Genomic DNA, 19,299 nt, shown 5'->3' on the forward strand with positions numbered 1-19,299 from the left:
CGCACACACAGTACACAGAGCAGCGACCATGCATGCCAATTGCCAATGCCACGCACGCGCACCTCTCCCAACGATCGAGCTGCAGCCTTTCTCATCTCACAGAGGAGTCACAGGTCAGGTACTTTGACTCCAGCTCTGACCCTAACCCGCGACGCCCGCGTGCATGCGGGTAGCGACGCCTTCACACAACTCGGCTGCAAAAAGAGCAACGAGACGACAAGGGCATGGAACAAAGGCAAAGACCGGCGAGCAGCAACAGCAGCAAGCAAAAGCAAATTAATGTAGCGGCGTACGCGCGCTGGCGGGCCAGCCTTTTATTTTCTCGCATGCGGCGCGCGCGAGCATGGCGGTTTCTGTCGCGGGCGGTAACACGAGCGGCACCGCGCGCGCGCGTACGCCTTGCTCTAGCTGTACGCTTTGCTGTTGGACGCTTGCGGCCACGGCATTTCGGCAAAGCCCTCTCGTGGAATCTCCATGTCAGCTGCGTTAGGTTAGATACACGTAAAGACGAACGATTTAAGACTTTTTAATATTTATTTAACGATGAAATTAATAGTTATAAAGTTAAAATAATATATTTTAAAGTAACATCATCAATCTCTCTATTGAATTTTTTAAAAAATATATATATGATTTAGCAGTTTAAAAAATACATGTGCAGAAGGAAAAGAGAAAAGATATACGGAAAAGAACGTAATGGTGTCGCTGCTCATCACACCCACGCTTCGCCTTCATCCGCTGTCCTTAGCCGCTTGTACGCGCCCGTGGAAAATGCGCATTATACTATTACTGTCTCGATTACCGTGGGAGGCGGATCGATCAGAGCAAGTCAATTTCTCATCTGCGTCTTTGCATCGATCGTTTTGTTTTCTCCAAGTGGGTACGTATACTGTTAGGGCTTGGTCGACGTCGGCACATACATAATCTCATTTGTATTCGCAAGGGTGGGCTAATTAAGCTGATCTCGCTCGTACTCCCCTTCGAGCAAGTTCAATGGAATAGCGGGCTGCTGGTTACAAATGATTTATAACCAATTTAGTAGTCAATACATATAATAATCATATACTACACAATTAATATTCGATTCCGCCTTGTCATATACAGGTTGTGTTTTAGAATCCATGCTTCAGCTGGCTACAAATTAGTAGCACACTTCTCTTCTCTCTTCTCTTTTATCACTTTAAAATATGTATAAATGGCTTATAGTCTACTATTGTAAGTTATAAGTTGTTTTGGGCAGATATACCGGCCTACTGAAACTACACGACTAATATGATTTGGTCAGCCACAGTTTACCACGTCCACGGTTATGCCAGATTGATGAACTTATATAGTTAAGAAACATAAATGATTTTTGTTTTGTTTATGCTCTAATTAATTATGACTTACAAAATGATGTGTAGAATCCATTATAACATTGTTTTACTTTTCTTCCATAATTTATTTATTTCGGGATTAATAAATAAAAAATGTTGCCCATGGAGTTTTAATTTTATTTTTCCCTGATTAAATATTTTTCAAAATTCACTATTAACAGATACAAAATTCCCGTTTGTTTTAGTCTCTCAATTTTAGTTTCTCACGATTGAAAGACTTAGTACTTCCCTAATTCAATCGAAACTAATAATTACCAGGTTGTATCCATACTTGAGTCTTATTTTGGCGAATTCCTTAGTTGATAACATAAAAGTCAAATTAATAATCATCTAGGCATGTGACTCTGACTCTTGATTAATAAATGTAATTGATGCACAATAATCCTTACTGTGTGTGCCCGTGCTTTTAGAAGCCTTTTTCTATGTTGATTTTTTGTCACGCTCCCACGTAGTAATAGTTATATCATATTTTAGTTTTAAAAGTTCTTTGAGAAAAAAATGATCGAATTTCTCAAAAAGTGGTACGCTAGCTAGAATAAGAGCTGCAGGTTTTGAGCTTTGTTGGACTAATAAAGTGGTTTTGTCTTTTTTGTAGAAATAAAAAGAAGAAACAGCTGTTTCAGATGCGGCTAAGCATGATTTTTTTTTTAATTGGGTCATACTATACATGCTAGCTTGGCTTGGATTTACAAACAATTCTCTGCGCAGATAGACTGAGCCGTTACCATCCAATGGCATAGACGCCTGAATCGCCTTTCTATCTGTTCGTCCTTTTCGGCGTCCTTGTCCTAGCCTGTTCAGATGGTAGTGTGTTTACAAGGTTCTTCAATTTGGGCCCATTTAGAATATGGATTTGTTTTAATTCCTGATTTCTACTCTCACTAAATTATCCATGTGAAATCCAGCCCATAGTACTTATACATCAGCCAGATGGGCCCAAATAATATCGGATTTGTCTTATATAAAGCAGCATTTGGGCCCTTCACCTAAGCCCATCGGCAGGTTAAGCAAAGTACTGCATATCCAAACACTTCTGGGTTTGTTTGGATAATGGAAATTGGCAAATCTTTTCCCACCTCCTAATGGTATATTTCAATCCTGGCTGTTGATTCTTCGTATCACATTTCATCTCAGCCCTTCACACATTTCCCTACCTCAATCACACAAATCCTAACCCATTGTCTAAACAAGCCCTGTGCTATTATTTTTTATTAGAGTCGTTGTCACTTTAATACATCTACGCGGTTGATTTTGAGTATGCCTAACTTGCATGTGCACAAAATGAGGTGAATGTTAGAGAGATTATGACTGTCAAGGACAGGAAATCTGGGTGGACATAGAGAAAAAAGTTTGTGCATGTATTGTAAATTTTCCTAAGTTTGTGTAGTGTGCTGGTGAACGGGGTAAAAATGTGAATAGGTATACTGTTTATTTGTACATATTTTACTAATTTGTGGTGATTGTATATTAAAATAATACAAATTAAATATAGATTTAATAAATAAAATATCAGCGGTTCGACCAGTGGCTCAGCGATTTGACCGATGAGTCAGCGGTTTGATGGTGAACTGACAGCGCGTCGTCACGTCAACCTCCAGTCCGAATTTTGGAGTATGATGGTAGGTCATAGATGGAAGGCCCGGAAACATGCATGGCAAGACGTGAGCTGATGAGCATTAAAGCATAGTTATGTTGTCATTGTGGAGGGTATAAGTGCACGTACAAAGATGTTATTAGCTAACTCTCTCAATCGTCACGTAAGCAAATTTGATGACGTGGAGGAAAGAGAGGGAAGGAGAGAGAAAAGCCGTTGTCGTACATGACAATGACTTATAGTCAACTCTTAGCATTTATTAAAGAATCTTTCTTGCATGAGGATGGATATAAAGGAAACTAGCACAATAAAAGAAATGTATCATTATAAAATAGATTATTGTTGCTGACGTGGATTAAATAAGAGTCGACAAGGGCATGTATAAAGGCATCTCTTTGTTGTCTCTATCGCTACATGCAAACTGACATGAAAGAGAGAGAGCATATAGAGAGAAGCTTGGTTATTTTTAGGGGTGGACAAAAAGCTTGGGCTCGTGAGCTCGGCTCGGCTCGAAAACTAAACAAGCCAAGCCCAAGCTGCCTCCATAGCTCGTTTACAAATCAAGTCAAGCCCAAGCCCTGGCTCGCAAGCCACTCGGTAGGCTTATTGAGTTGTGGAAAAACTGGCCTGACATATTAAAAAGTTGTCTAGCTTATGAAAAATAGAGAAACCCTAACCTATTATGTGCTTGCACAACCGAAACTCTCATCCCCTTCCTAGCTTTTCACGCGGCTACGTCGCCCTCACACTGAGACCAAGACAACGAACACTACTGAGCGGCGAGAGAAGTTGTTGGCCTCCGCGACGCTGCCTCCCTCCATTGTGTGGCTGCGCTGGCTCTGACCTCCCTCCCCAGTGTTGCTCGATCTCGATGCCCTCGCGCCACCGGCATTCTTGACCAAGCCGGCTCGAGCTTTAAAATAAGCCAAGTCAAGCTGTCTTTTTTCTCGTTTTCTTTATCAAGCCGAGTCAAGCCAAATCTATCTTTGACCAAGCTTTTATGAGCAGGCTTAGCTTGGCTGGTTTCCACCCCTTAGTTGTTTTGCATGCAATCGGTCAAGCAACAACTCTAGCCCAGAAAAACACGAGGCAGCGAAAACAACTGCGTCGTACGCATGCGGTCTCTAGAGAGAGGGAGAAAATTGCTATTATAGCATCCTCAAAGTGTGCATTCGCTGGTATACCATCCTACAGTTTGCATTCGCTAAAACACCACTCTCAAACAAGCCAAGCTCGTCAAAATACCATTTATCCCTTTTGGTGCAAATAAAAAAGGTTTAATCCATATTTTCATAACCGTGTTAGACCAAAATACCCCTAGCTGCAACGATTGAATTGTAACATCGATCTGATTTAAACTTAAGTACTAGTTATCTATATTAGATACTTATCTCCATTAGAACATGATTTAAAATATTCAGTATAAAATGTTGCAAAAAAAATTAACAGCCACGCTATAGAATTATTAAAGAAACCAATCATAGCATTTAAATACTTCACATAATTTACCGTCAACAAAAATGACATCTCATTGACCTCAACAAAATGCATAGCTTATTCAACTAGGCTACAACACGGTGAAAAAAACTAGTCTACAACACGATGCAAAAAAATCAATCATTTTTAATGGAAAAAAACAATGATAGGTAGCTCAATTATTTTAGACAAGAGTATTTTGGTCAGCATAGTTATTGAAATATGAATTAAATATTTTCAATTTGCAGCAAAAAGGATAAATAGTATTTTAACAAGTTTGGTTTGTTTGAGAGTGGTATTTTGGCGAATGCAAATTATAGAACCGTATATCAGCGAATGTACACTTTGAGATACTGTAATAGCAATTTTCTCGAAGAGAGGCGCCGCAACGGATGAGATGCGAACTAGAAATCGCTGGCAGGAATCCATCCTGAGTGCGCGAAAATTGCTGGCGGTGGCGATGGAATCCTCCTTCCGGTGACGCAGCCTTCCTCCAGATCCAGACGTCGGCACCCTTCCTCCTCGTCCACACATCGCCGGCTACCTCCTGCTCTAGGCGTCGGCGCCCTTCCTCCTCCTCCACGCACCGCCACCAGAGATCCAGACATCGACGCCCTACGTCCTGCTCGATGCTCTAGGTGCCGCCGCCCTTCATCCTCCAGGCACCGCTGGCTTCCTCTTGCTTCGGGCGCCGCCGCCCTTCCTCCTCCACGCGCCGCCGCCAGCGTCCTCCTCCATGTCGCCATTCCTTGCTCTCCAGGTCCGGCCGCCATTTCTCTAGCCTCCCGCAGGCGACGCACTGCTTCACTGCAGGCTTCCCCTGCTTCCTGACCTCTGCCGGTGTCGCTCTGCTTCTTGACCGCACGACAACGCCAGCTCGAAGGCTTGTTGTTCGTTCAGGTGCGAGGCCATCACGGCATCACCGAGAGTGAAACAGCTTCCTAAATATGCTTACCCATTTAGTGATAACAGGAAGTAAACAATCTCTAGGAATTATCTGCTAAAAATGACAAATTGTAGTTTCTGCCTAAAAGTTGAGAGCATATGCTCTGATGAAATTACCATCAATTGTATTAGTATGGATGCTATATGCTCGAAATTGAACATGATGTATCTGCCATCAAAATTTTGAAAGTCTGACAATCAAATGTTTGTAACTATCTAATGATTCTATCAAACTTTCATTAACAGTACTAACAGTGATACTGGATAAGATTTGCTTTATGTATTCAATGAACATTCTAATTTCCTGCTAAATAAAATCCATGGGACATGATATATAACCCTAAACCTAGTCAATGTGGGTCAACCACTCAACCTAGCAATATTGGCCGCCCCCTTCACCCCTATCTGCGCCGAGCAACCTGAGCCCGACAACCACCCCCACCCCTCCATGGCGGCTCCGCACCATGCTGGCCACCCGCCGCGCTGCAACACTGCCACGCTGCACCCCCCTCCTGCTATGTCGGCCGGTCGTCGCCCCACCACGCCCTCCCTCCTCCCCCGCTGTGTCGTCTCTCCGCCCGATGGCCGCCCGCCGCAGCGGCGCCACCAGACCCTCCCTCCTCTCGTCGATGCGCCGTCCTCCGCCGCGCGGCACCCCCTCTTCGCCTGACGGCCGCCTGCAAGTCTCCGTCCGTCCGCCTGCCTTCACGAGTGTGGCCCCTCTCCGCCTTTCACACCGGCACAGTGCCCCCTACGTCGGGCCATCGACCACCGGCGTCGCGCCCCCTGCGTTGGGCTGCTGACCGTCGATACATCGACTCCTACACCTGCATGCAACAGATTACGAATTTGTGATAGACTTGTTGATTAAACGGGACGGGGAAAACCACGAGGAAAAAATCACCGCAGTGATCAAGGGTGGGTTTATTATAAGCCCCGTCATGGTTCACGGGGGCGGGGACGGGGACGCGGTGGTGACCCCTGATGGGGAATTCCCCGTTGCCATCTCTATTTGTATGAGAAGTTGTTTTTGCTGATGTGGCTTAAGAAAGATCCTATAATGGATTCTACCATTCAAAATGTCCTAATGGGCTCTACCTTTGAACATGCCCTTAGAGTCGATTCTTAGCATTTGTTAAAGAAAACTTTATTGCATGAGAGTGGATAAGAAGGAAAGTAGTGTAATGAAAAATATTTTATTGTATTAATGAAGAAACCATACATAACTCTATCTTTATGCGTACCATTATAAAATAAGTTCTTATTGCTAACGTGGATCGGATAAAAGTCTATAGGGACTCTACCTTTGAACATGCTCTAAATATGATTTGTATCATCTGCCTTTAGGGCATATGCAGTGCATAGAGAGCATGTAGTCTAAGGGTGAGACCCACCACATGTGGCATTAGTTATGCCAAACTCTATAGTGCTTATAGATAGAATAGAAAACAAAGTGTGCTTTCAAAATGGGTCCCAACTATGAAAAGAATGTGAGTACTTTATTCTTATAGGCAGCTCATATGACTATGAACTAATTTAGCAATTAATGCTACAGGGACCACACTCATAATATATAAAGACAGCTCATATGATGACATTTATTTTATAATGACTACTTTTATAACACATTATAAATGCTTGGCAAAGGTGAACAGTAATGTGACATTGGATGAATATTAGCCATTCGGTGTAAGATGGATGGCTCTAGATCCTCCACCACGGTTGCAAGCTATAGTAGAAACAGTATTTGAGTAGTTGTAGTTATTTGCTACAGTGGAATCATAAAGGTGTGTTGCATTGTACCTCATAGTGTGCCACTGTACATCTCCGGCAGAGGATGTGAATCCGTATAAATATGGATATGTAACCAAACGTAGGCCCTATCTGCATAAATGGTCACAGCATGCACAAAGTTACTCTTGAATATAATAAATCACCCTTACAAATTTTAACCAAATTTGATAATATTATAATGTAAATGTGTATTTAAATATTCAAGTAATTACAATTTGGGTTACTTTTTATTGCAAAAAATTTACTTTAGACTACCCTTAAACCTATTTTTTCACTTCAGACTGAGAAAGTTTAACATTGGTATGGGTTGAATCACCTCAACTTTTCTCGTCATATCTAACCTCTCTTTTGGCAAATATGTGAACTGCATATACACAAGAGTTTGTCGGTGTACTTAAGCCTGTGTTTGAGATCACTAATCTATACTCAAACCATAACTAAAAAATTTAGCTGATCTAAAGTGAAAAATAGGATTAAGGATAATTCAAAGTGAAATCTAGGTAATAACATGCGGCCCAAAGTGCAATTAATTCTAAATGTTTTAGGTCAAGAGTTGCATAAATAGCATTGGTAAAGCGAGTATGGTCCTTCTCAATTATCATACCATAAACATAAAACTTTACGGGAAACACGTGGTGTGGTGGAGTCATGGATTATGACTTCACCCAGAGTTTAAATCCCATGTCTTTGAACGTGTGTCAGAAGGTGCAGTATCAGGTGTGTGATGTTGCGTGCATAGTGGCATGTATGTGTGTATTTTTGTTTTCAATGTAATTGTGATGAGTACTCTCTTTTATCCGTATCTTCCAAAATAATTATAAGTATAGGTTGACGGGTATGGATAATAGATACTCTCTTCGATCCACAGTATAAAATGTTTTTGGTTCTATCTCTATTCATCAATAAATCATTAATATATTTTTTATGTGTCTAGATTTATTAGCATTTATACGAATACATAGAGAGTTTATGCTACCTTATACTATGAAATGGAAATGGAAATGAAGGTAATAAGTAGTGGCAAGGCTAATGCATTCAAGCTAACTAGATTGTTTTCTTCCCCTTTATATGTTTTGTGTATGGTAGGTCCAACAAGTATCAAGTTATGTTATTTGTAACGGAAATCAATGAAGTTTGATGACTAAGTATGGCCATTGAAGCTGCGTTCTTGGCAGAGGATTAACATATCATTAATTAATTATTAGCTATAAAAAGTTTAAAAATAGATTGATATATATTTTTTAAAACAACTTCTTTAAAAAATATTTTTCTCAAAAACACACCAGCTTATTAACTGGGATAAGCGAATACGGCCTAAGTGAAGATGAGCAACACAAGCAAAAGTAAAATGAAACTACTCTTAACTACTCCCTGGATCCACAATAACTTCCTTCTTCGCTCATCCCATACCTACCGATACAAAAGCTAAAAAAGAAACTTCCCTATATCAAATATCAAACAACTATTACCTACTTTATATATTTACAATGTATTTATTCATTGCTTTTCTAAATTCTAATGTAATAGTTACTTAAAAATAAACTTATTTTAGTACAAACTAGGATGACTAAAAATAACCTTATTCTATGACGAAGATATTACGAACATAAAACAACTACAAAATCCAGTAAACTGTGATACTTGAAAACAAATTTTGGTGAACTCAAATCCTGAATGTCTATGGCTACCTTAGAATACATGAATATTTCCAGCAGATAATGTCGTTACCAATTTATATATTTCTAGCATTTTATTTTAATTTCAAAACTTATTATCAAATTCTTTATTCCTATTGCAACGCACGGCCCTTTGCTATTAAACCTTTAGATCCACGAAGCAACATCATGAATAGTAGTGCCACCGTTTAGCAAACATATCATGAGTTATAAGATCGACCCTCCATAAATGTGTCGAAAATCAACATAAAAATGCCCGGTAACCCCAGTAAGTACAACAAAAGACAATCTGTTTTAGTTCAAGCATTTCCACAGGAATGATAGCAACACTTCTCAATCTTGTCTCTGATTTTAAGCACATAATTATCACTCCTCCATAGCATCGACCTCTGTGACATCTACCTTCGGCTTCAATTGTGTTATCTTCGTGGACAATACCTCTGCAAGATGAGAAAAATATCATCAGATGACTTCATATTGTTGAAGAATTTCTATCACTGTTATGTAACACATAAGATACGAACCAGTTTGCCCCTTGGTGAAGCTGTATCCCTTCGAACTAATGTAAGTCCTTGGATTCGGTAGCTCGTGGTTTCTCAAGTACTCGGTCTTCCCCTGGCAACGGTAACAGTAAAACTTCGTTAGCAAAGCAGAAGATAAATACACGGTGCCACTTCGAAGCATATGTACACTTAAGGTTGCTTCAATCAAACATAACATAATTTACTCCTGTCTAAAGATTACAACATAGAAACAGTTGGCTTTATTTTTGGCACACATGCAGCCACATCTATGTCAAAAATTGCACAAGTCAATAAAGCAATTGATGCAACTCAGAATCCAAGAGGTCATAATTTGCCTAGAACTGCTGCTCATGCTACTGTTAGGCATATAGCTGTCATGCAAACTTACAGTAGGAGGAAGTATCAAAAGACAGCTGCAAATGAAGATTAACAAAGAAGAGATAATGATGAGGGAAATGAAGCATAAATGCAGCCACAAGGATCGGAGGTGGAGAATGAAGGATATGATGGACCTGCTGGAGATAGAGATGGACGGGGCTTCCAACTGGATGAAGAACTTGTTTAGACAGCTGATCGTGTTCAGCTTTTGATGTTTTAGACTCAGTTATTTTACATCTCTCAGACTAGTGTCATTTCCATTCGAGAACTTGTTTACTTACGCACTTGCTGGCTGCTATGGGCCTAAAATTTCCACTTCTTGTTTACTTCTCAATTCTCAATTATTTCTTTCGAAGTTTTGAACTCACACTTTTGTCATTGTCATTACATTTCAGGATTTTGATTATTTACTTCTTCCTTTATTATTTCAGCACTCAACAATGAACAATTGACAGCAAGTCAGGAAGATGAAGGACTTATTGCATCTAGGACAGGTAAGTGATTTTAATGGGTTGTGGCATTGTGGTTTGTGCTAATGTGCAGAACTAAGTGTTATGTACAACTTATATAGTAGTACTGCAGTAACTAGGGAGTACTTTAGTAATTAATACTTACATACAGTTGTAAGTTACTACATTATCCTGGGAATCCCTGGATCCCTTATCAGTGGGCTTACAATTTAAAAATATTGGTTGGCAGTGGCATGATGCAAGTATGCAACTGCTTAAAGATTATACCACACATGATAAGGCAAGATAGACTGTCATAATTGAATAGATCAACTGGAATAAAAGGAAATGTGTGTCAAGTTTATTGACTTGACCAACTAAATATAAGAAAATGAGCATAGTTAACAGAATGGAAAATTCAGTTCATAGAAAATTTCCATAAGAACTGATGCCATGTGTTCAAAAATGATAATGTGAACAAAAAATTGTGAAGGCACCATTTAGAAGCATGATAGTGCTGTTAATGTCAGGCAAGGAAACAGAAATCGTATACCTTAGTAATTACGCAAACATCCACATTGCTTCCACTGCCCAAGTCATTGAAGATACCGGCACGGATTGCATTAGAAACAAGTTGTATTCCCTCCTCCCTCTGCAGAATTTGAGAAATCGAAAGACAAACATTAAGTATAAAGAAAATTCGTGTAAATAACAAATGCATAGTGCTATCAGCAACTGCTACCCTGAACAAAAAGAATAAATTCAAGTAATTCACTTACTGTGAGGCCTTCTTTGTAATTTGATTCAAACACCGACATTGCGGCAAGGGATCCAGAACCCATTGTCGCGAAAGGAAGAGTATCCGTGGAACCATGTGGATAAACCTGTGTGCTTCAGAATATTAATGAAACCACCCTAAATTTCTCTCAACAGAGATTCAACAATCATGCTCAGTTACTCACAGTGTGCAGATGTGGCCCGGTAACATCAACTCCACCAAGAACAAGGGCAGCACTGACATGTCCTTGGTAGCTAAAACATAATGTAGAAACCAGGTGAGACGATCACAATATATGGGAATATGCTAATGACATAGGCATACACTCAGAGAGCGAGAGAGATCACCTAAAAAGGTGTGACTTCAGTAATGTAAGGGCAGTTACCACTCTGGATTCACGACCAGTTGCATAACGGTGAAGCTGAAGCTGGGAGCTGACCATATCTGGAGTTACAACAAAATAAAATGATATTTTTGTCATAAGGCATAAAAAGCAAAAAAAAAAATGAAGCAAGTGAGAGTTGGACAATACAATCTGCTACTAGTTTGATATCTTTGTGATACCAGGATGTCATTATACTATTCTTACCAGTTACAGCCTCAGTGTCAGCAGCAGTTCCTGCTCCACAGCAATATATGTTTGGTGCCATGTAATGAATTTTTTCGCAGTTCTTATCAGCAACTATAGGACCCTCTGTGGCCCTCGTGTCCGCCCCAAGAACAACTCCATCCTAAGTAGCAACATAGTTTCAGAAAACATAACTCAGCCAGCTATTAGCAATAGCACAAATGTTGTCAATTAGATGGTAAGAAACGCATCAAACTACTAAAAAACAGAATGCTAGGAGCAAAAATACAATAGGTGGTTAACAGACATGATTTACTGCCCTGCTGAAAGCAATCGCAAAAGCTAATAGTTGATGTAATTTATGGAAACCCCAAATTTCCTAAATCAGTGCAATACTATAGTTTCCACTACTAATCTCCCCCAGCTAAACAATTACTCCCTCCGTTTCACAATGTAAGACTTTCTAACCTTGCCTAGATTCATATGGATGCTAATGAATCTAGACATATATATAAATTATATACATTCATCAATTGAAGAATTTAGGCAAGGCTAGAAAGTATTACAATATGAAACGGAGGTAGTATTATCCTTCAGGTTTCAAGAAATTTGCATAAGCTAAAAGCCTAAATTAGTGCGCAGCACACTGAAAACCACCATTGGAAATAGTCTGAGGTAGCTAATGTTACAGCACATTAACAGACATAAGCTTCCGTTGCACCCATTATCATTCAGCTCCATGAAATTCGAGTACTCAAAAGTCCTCTCCTCCCTCGATTGCACACACGGTAGCTTGAACAGCACAGAAATGTATCAATTAGCAGAGCAACAGAAGAGGGGGGGGGGGGGGGGGCACACGCACCTGAAAGACGAGGCCGACAATGGTAGTCCCGGTCTTCCTGAAACCAGGCACCTTGAGGCCCTTCTCCGCAAGCATGGCGTTCCTCCGGCAGTAGTCGAAGCTGAACCCGCCCTTCTGCGGGAGATCCATCGCTCCGGCCATCCTGCGCTGTCACCGGCCGACGAAACAAATCAGGAACCGCCGCCTACATCAATCACCCCCCACAACCAATCCACCGCCCCCACCCTACCTCTTAATCTCCCTAATCTGGCGGAACAGCAAGCAGCCCCAAAACGAAACCACCACGGAAAATCTCCGCCGCCCCAAAACCCTAAAAACGAAACCCAACCCACCAAGTACTAGGGGGCGGACCTAAAGCTCGCCATCCCTACCAAGGCTAACGCAAAGAGAAGAGCAGGTTCCAGATCTAGAGGAGAAGCTAGGGCTGAACGCAAGTTACACCGTCAAATTCGACAAAAGGAAAAAAAAAAACGAGTGTGACAAAAGCGGACCCGTGCAATAACGGGCGGACGCTCACCGGCGGAGGGGGAAGCGGCGGAAGCAGCAGTGGGGACCGCGAAGCCGCTGCGCGCGGTACGGAGATCGATCGGCTGACGAGGGGGAGCTCCGGGAGGCGAGGCCGATCGGGGAGGAGGAGGAGGAGGAAGGAGACGGGGGAGATCAACTTGGGCAAGGGGGCAAACGCCGCAAAGCCAAGCCCGCAACGTTGTTGGAGCTACGGCCTTTTTTCTTTCTTACTATAAGGCCTGCGAAGGGCCGACTGTGCCGATATTCGTGTTGGGCTTTCGATGGGTTTCTTTTCTTTCATGTTCTGGTTGTTGTTGTTGTTATGTTTAGACCCGTATTAATCTTATCATATGGAGTGAGTGAAGATTAATGTTACGAGGATTTCAAATACTAGAGCAAGTATAATAGCGTAACTTAGTTGTCTAGTGTTTAGTAGTAGTTACCGCATCCTTTAGCTTGATACATATCTAATGCGGGAACTCCACCTCTGACTCACACAGAGAGACGCAGCGACTCCTATAACCCACATATATCTTCTTGTTATACGATATAGCTGTCTATTCTTGGATCTCCTGTCATGTGTCCAATCTCTAACTAATGATTAACAAGTACAGTTGTTCACTGTCATTCTACAGGAGTTGATGAGCATCGACATTCAGCTCAAATACCCATAGGCATTGTCACATCGGAGCCACGATGAGCTTGGTCCGTGACTACAATCTACAACTGTTATTATATAAGCGAGAAGCTAGAATTACTGTACAGAAATAAATAGAACCATCGGCTGATTTTTCTTATTAGTCTTGCTCTAATTTATGAATGGTAGTACCGAAAGAAATGGGAAAAGAACGGGGGACATTTGATTGCACAAGAGGTCATTATCGATGTGGAGATCAAGGGTACACGTACGTCATGGCAAACGGGCCAAAGCAAACGGCCGGACTACATGCGTTGCGTATGCATGGATGATTGATGGAGTCAAAGTCAATCTGTTCTTATTTCTTCCGAGAAAGGGACAGATGAAATCAATTCGTTGTTTCCATTGCTTAGTCACAATTAACGAGTCTCGTCGACAAGATTAGCCAGATGACGCTTGACCACATACATGGGCTTGATATTAGGTACTCAATTAATCCGACTTTAGGGATTTTCTAAAAGTTTCAAGATTTAAGTTTGATTATTGATGTATTCTAAATAGCTACTATACAATTAGCAATTATTTAGTGATACAAACTACTAGCAATTTGAAATATGAATTCATGTTACATTTTGTATAAACTACATCTTCAAATTTTGACTACTGTTGGTCAAAAGGCACGGTTTCTGTAGTCCAACGAACATCCTTCACTTGCACATATACAAAAACCAGAAAAAAAAAATGGCCGGTTGCTGGAGCTGCTAGCTAACCCTAACCAAAACCAGCCTTTATCTCAACTGTTTTTGTCACCTTCTCTTCCCACTTTTGCTGCAAGCTTAGTTGTGCGTTTCCTTTTTGAAAGACCCAAGTTGTGAGTTTCACCTGTTCCAGCTCAAGTACATCATGTACATGGCCGCATGTGGCAAATGGCATCATCGTTTGGAAGCATCCGTCGATGGAGACTCCTACGGTGGCCAGTTTGTGGGCCAAATCCGGCTTGGCTTTGGATCCATGATTTTAGCGTGGAGACCTTGATAAATAGGACAATTTTATCATCTTGAGAAAAGTATCAGGAGGTGCCGTATTTTCTAATGTAAAATTTGTTATCTCCAGTTTCTTGGCGTCGCAAGGTATCAAAATTTTAGACAAATTTTGGTAATTAGATGTACTTTCTCATGGTAAAATCGCCCAAATAAATAATGCTCAAGATGTCTTCTTAAGATAACTAGCAAGATAATCGTGCGTTACAACGCCGGCCGGCGTCAGTTGAAACTGGAAATTGAAGGTGATGATGTGGTTTAGTCTGGGTCGGGTTGGAAACTTGGAACAGGTCAGGATGAGGCACGGCAAAACAGACGACTCAATCCATGGCTAGATACTTAATTTTGTGTCAACACGTTCTGTTGGTTGATTTATCGGTTAGCCGATATTTAGGAAAGGATATAACCACCGTAATCCTATCCGTAATCCATCTCTAACTCTGAAATTCGTAACCCTTATGGGCTGTAACTGCGATCGGTGGTTACGGGTCAGAATCAGATTAGGAAAAGCCCCCGAGGCCCACCAGTGCTATATAAAAGAAGAGGAGCCCACGGGGACGCTCGTGTCGCTTATTCTCAAAACCAGAAATTTGAAATCAAGCTCTCCCGATCAGAGAAGCGCTGGAAGGGTTTCGTGCGGCGATTCCAGGGCAGTGCCGTTGGAGACCCGAAGGTCGGAGATTCAAACCAGATCACCGGCGAACTAATCTTGCCGGAGACGAAGGAAAGAAGACGGAATTGAAGAAAAGACAAGAAGGGAATCAGATGGCTTCGCCTGCAGGTTATTTAGTTTTCCGCATTTGAAGTAATCGGTGATCATGTGCTGATTAGGGTTTAAATTCGTAATCTATTGTTTATGATTGAGTTGAATTATCTAACATTGTGGTATCAGAGCAATCCTAATCGGATTTGATCCCATCACTGATTGATTATGAATCAATTGATTGTTTTTCGGCCTGTTAATTAATCTAATCGGTGAAGGATTCGAGTTAGCTGCATACACTGTTGTTGATTCGAATTCCAAACCGAGAAATCAAAACCTCAAACCCTAGATCAAATTACAGTCAACCAATCTATTCGATTCGGCTTCGGATTGAAGAAAGCTCACCGGAGCAATGCCGGTCGTCGCCATCGCCGTCGGGTGGGCTTCGCCCATCCGTGCGTGCGCCGGTGCCGCCGCTATTTGCGCCGGGGATCGGGCGCCATCCGCCGCCGCCGCCGAGCGGGCTTCGACCCGTGCATGGCACGCGCGCGTGCGTGGTTGCCGCGCGCCGGCGCAAGGGCGCTGCCGCCTCCGCTCTCCTCCTCCGGCCACGTCGGCTCCGCCGCACGTGCGCCGTCACCGTCGCCGGACCTCCGTACCGACGGGAAACGGCCGGCTTGGGCGCCGCTGCCTTCGGGCGCGTTCGCCCCCCCAGCCGACGGGCGACGGGCGTGCGCCCTCCCCGCCGGACCGCCGCCGCCATCCAGCGCCGGGCGCTCGCCGCCCGCCGCCAGAGAAAGAGGAGAGAGAGAGGAGTCCGAAGAGGAAAAACGGGGGCAAGGGTTAGGGTTAGCCTCGCCGCGCCGGATCTCGGCCACTGATTTCGATCGGACGGCCACGATTAGCCCCTTACTCACTCCTGGGCCGCCGCCATCATAAGGGCCGTCGGCGCTCATGGGCCGACTCGGCCGTGTGGGCCGGTGCCCCTACGCGCGCGCTGCCTAATGGGCCGGCCTCTCGTGGGCCGGCCCGATAAATGGACAGGCTAAAAAAAAAACAAAAAAAAAACAAAAAAATGATTTTTTTATTCCATAAATTAGTTTATACCTTGTTATGGGCTGTTTAAAAAAAAATTTTAAAATATATTTTATTGCTCAGAAAATTATTTCTAGTCAAATGGAACCAACGGGAAGTTTGCTAGAAAGAATTTATGATGTGAAGTTATTTATTGACCAACGTTATTTATGATTTCATGTCAATTTAAATTTGATTAATTCTTCCTTGATTATTTTTGCCCAACGGTGATATAATTAAGGATTTATTTTATTTTTCTAAGTCTTTTCTGCCCAACGGTGATTAGATTTGGAGAAGTATTATACACATATTATTTTATTTTGATCAAATGTTTTATAGTATAAATTGTCATCTGCAGCTTTGTCACAGCTCAAAAGGATTGAGCCACTTGATGGGGCTAATTATGCTGAATGGAAAAACAACATGCTCCTGAATTTGGGGCTGTTGGAAAATGATCTCGCACTTAGAGAGGATCCACCCGTGGAGCCAAAATTAGCTGACTTCATGGATGAGAATGATGAGGAATACACTAATCTCAAGTGGGCTTACGATGAAAAGTGGCCCGCTTGGGAGAAATCAAACAGAGTGTCCCTAATGTACATCAAGAGCAACATCTCTCCTTCTATTATAGGGGGGATTGCTGACTCTGACAATGTTAAGACGTACCTGGCAAACATTGAATCGAACTACAAGGCGTGTACCAAAACCTATGCCAGTACTCTTATCATGAAAATGGGCTCTTCTGTCTATGATGGAAAGAAAGGCATCCGACAACACATCATGGAAATGTCACACATGGCTCATCAACTAAAAACGATGGACATGGAAATTTCGGAAGCCTATCTTGTCCATTTCATCCTGAACTCTCTAAACTCTGATTATGATCCATTCAAAATTCATTACAATACTCAAAGAGAAAAGTGGACCATTTCAGAGCTTATCTCCCATGCAGTGGAAGAGGAAGAGCGTCAAAAGGCCAAAAGGCAGAAACACATTGACCAGCTCAACCTCGTCAACTCTAAGGGCAAGAGGAAGTTCCATCAAGAAGAAGCCTCTGGATCAAAGAAAAAGGGCAAGCCACCTCATCCTCCGAAACAAGGAGGGAGTAAGGCTGCGCAATCAACTGCTCAACCTTTAGCTGGGCCGAAATTCAAGAATCCTCACTGCACTTTCTGTGACAGTGATGGACATTGGCACAAAGACTGCCCCCGCTTCAAGGAGTGGTTGGCCCGTAAAGGTATAAATGAAATTAATGAAATTTCCAACGTTAATGAATCCCTATATATTGAGTTTTCCCGGAATTCTTGGTGGGTTGACTCAGGTGCCACTGTGCATGTGACTAATTCATTGCAGGGATTGAATGGCGTCCAGACGCTAAGAAAAGGGGAGCACATCCTAAGAGTAGCTGATGGAGCAGAGATTGAAGTGGAGGCTGTTGGAGACCTCGCACTCAAGCTTCCCAGTGGCTACAATTTAATACTTAATAATGTCTTAGTTGCTCCTTCCGTTAAAAGAAATCTTATTTCAGTCAGAGTCCTAGCAGAGTCAGGATATGACTGTTATTTTTCCAAGAGAACTTGTTACATTAAGCATCTAAATAAAGTAATTGGTCTTGCCTTCGTGCGAGACAAACTATACTTGCTCTCTTTGGATCATACTGTGATGAATGTCATAAATGCCTGCAATGATAAAAATGAGACTTCATCGAAATTGTGGCACTGTCGCTTAGGCCACATTTCTAGGGGGAGAATCGAACGTCTCATTAAAGAAGAATTATTACTCCCCTTAGATTTTTCTGACACTGATCATTGCATAGATTGCGTTAAAGGAAAATTTGCTAAATCAATTAAGAAAGGAGCCACTAGGAGCACGAGTCCACTAGAAATAATTCACACTGATATTTGTGGACCGTTCCCAGTGACATCTGTAGATGGTTTTGATTCATTCATTACATTTACGGATGATTACTCCCGTTATGGATATATTTACCCCATAAGCGATCGTTCTGAATCTCTCGAAAAATTCAAAATATTCAAAGCAGAAGTTGAAAACCAGCACAACGCGAAAATTAAAATAGTGAGATCAGACCGTGGTGGTGAGTACTATGGGAAACATGCTCCATTTGGGCAAAGTCCTGGTCCATTTGCTCAATATCTTCAGATTCATGGGATTATTGCACAATATTCCATGCCTGGGGAGCCTCAACAAAATGGAGTGGCAGAAAGACGCAACCGCACACTCATGGAAATGGTGCGGAGCATGCTTAGTCACTCCAACTTATCAAATAAATTATGGATTGAGGCATTAAAAACGGCTGCACACATACTAAACAGAGTTCCAAGCAAGTCCGTGCTGAAAACTCCGTATGAACTGTGGACCGGAAGAAAACCGACATTAAATTATTTGAAAGTATGGGGCTGCCATGCAGAAGCAAAATTATTCAACCCCCAATTAAAGAAACTAGACCCCAAGACTGTGAGCTGTCATTTCATCGGTTACCCGTCACATTCTAAGGGATATCGATTTTACTGTCCAGACCGTGTCACTAAATTTGTAGAAACCAGACACGCTGTCTTCATGGAAAATTATGAAATGGGGAGCTCACAGGAAAGGGAAATTAATCTTGAGGAAATTCGGGTGAGTGTTTCTTCTCCTCCGGAAATCCAAGAGAATAATGTCCCTATTTTTCATAATGTACCACAAACTGTAGTTCCCACAGTTGACGCTACGGCTACTGCTGAGGAAAATACTGAAACCCATGAAAATAATGAGCCTCAACAGAGTCCTGTGATACATAATGAAGAAGAAATTCCGCAACCTGATCCTGAACCGTCTGTGGTCAATAATGAAAATCAAGAATTAAGACGATCACAACGGAACAGGAGATCTGCCATCCCTGATTATTATGAAATTTACAT

General features: G+C 42.0%; 2 protein-coding genes across 3 annotated transcripts; one reads left to right on the forward strand and one right to left on the reverse strand.

Moving 5' to 3' along the window:
• Positions 1 to 8,993: 8,993 nt before the first annotated feature.
• LOC102707838 (proteasome subunit beta type-7-A) lies at positions 8,994 to 13,046 on the reverse strand. Its single transcript, XM_006647201.3, has 9 exons — positions 12,938 to 13,046; positions 12,421 to 12,567; positions 11,580 to 11,721; positions 11,338 to 11,434; positions 11,175 to 11,244; positions 10,992 to 11,096; positions 10,766 to 10,864; positions 9,386 to 9,476; positions 8,994 to 9,301 (listed from the first exon to the last, which is right to left on the reverse strand). Exons 2-9 carry the CDS (start codon positions 12,559 to 12,561, stop codon positions 9,228 to 9,230), a joined length of 819 nt encoding a protein of 272 aa, XP_006647264.1. The 5' UTR covers positions 12,562 to 12,567; positions 12,938 to 13,046; the 3' UTR covers positions 8,994 to 9,227.
• A 2,182-nt stretch (positions 13,047 to 15,228) lies between these two features.
• Positions 15,229 to 17,920, forward strand: LOC121053628. Of its 2 annotated transcripts, XM_040521325.1 has the most exons (3): positions 15,229 to 15,385; positions 17,334 to 17,618; positions 17,735 to 17,920. In XM_040521325.1, exons 1-3 carry the CDS (start codon positions 15,370 to 15,372, stop codon positions 17,788 to 17,790), a joined length of 357 nt encoding a protein of 118 aa, XP_040377259.1. In that variant the 5' UTR covers positions 15,229 to 15,369; the 3' UTR covers positions 17,791 to 17,920. The 2 variants fall into 2 exon arrangements, with proteins under 2 accessions (XP_040377259.1, XP_040377258.1); XM_040521324.1 differs by lacking the exon at positions 15,229 to 15,385 and having other exon boundaries at positions 16,707 to 17,618.
• Positions 17,921 to 19,299: the final 1,379 nt, after the last annotated feature.

The sequence above is a fragment of the Oryza brachyantha genome, chromosome 2 (assembly GCF_000231095.2).
Source record: "Oryza brachyantha chromosome 2, ObraRS2, whole genome shotgun sequence".
NCBI classification, from domain to species: domain Eukaryota; kingdom Viridiplantae; phylum Streptophyta; class Magnoliopsida; order Poales; family Poaceae; genus Oryza; species Oryza brachyantha.

Coding starts and splice junctions, on each gene's coding strand:
- LOC102707838 (XM_006647201.3), bottom strand. CDS start 12,561: ATGGCCGGAGCGATGGATCTCCCGCAGAAGGGCGGGTTCAGCTTCGAC. Junction 11,245..11,337: donor CTGAAGTCACACCTTTTTAG/GTGATCTCTCTC, acceptor ATTATGTTTTAG/CTACCAAGGACATGTCAGTG. Junction 9,477..10,765: donor ATGTTTGCGTAATTACTAAG/GTATACGATTTC, acceptor TACCGTTGCCAG/GGGAAGACCGAGTACTTGAG.
- LOC121053628 (XM_040521324.1), top strand. CDS start 16,805: ATGCTCCTGAATTTGGGGCTGTTGGAAAATGATCTCGCACTTAGAGAG. Junction 17,619..17,734: donor GGAGTGGTTGGCCCGTAAAG/GTATAAATGAAA, acceptor AATTCATTGCAG/GGATTGAATGGCGTCCAGAC.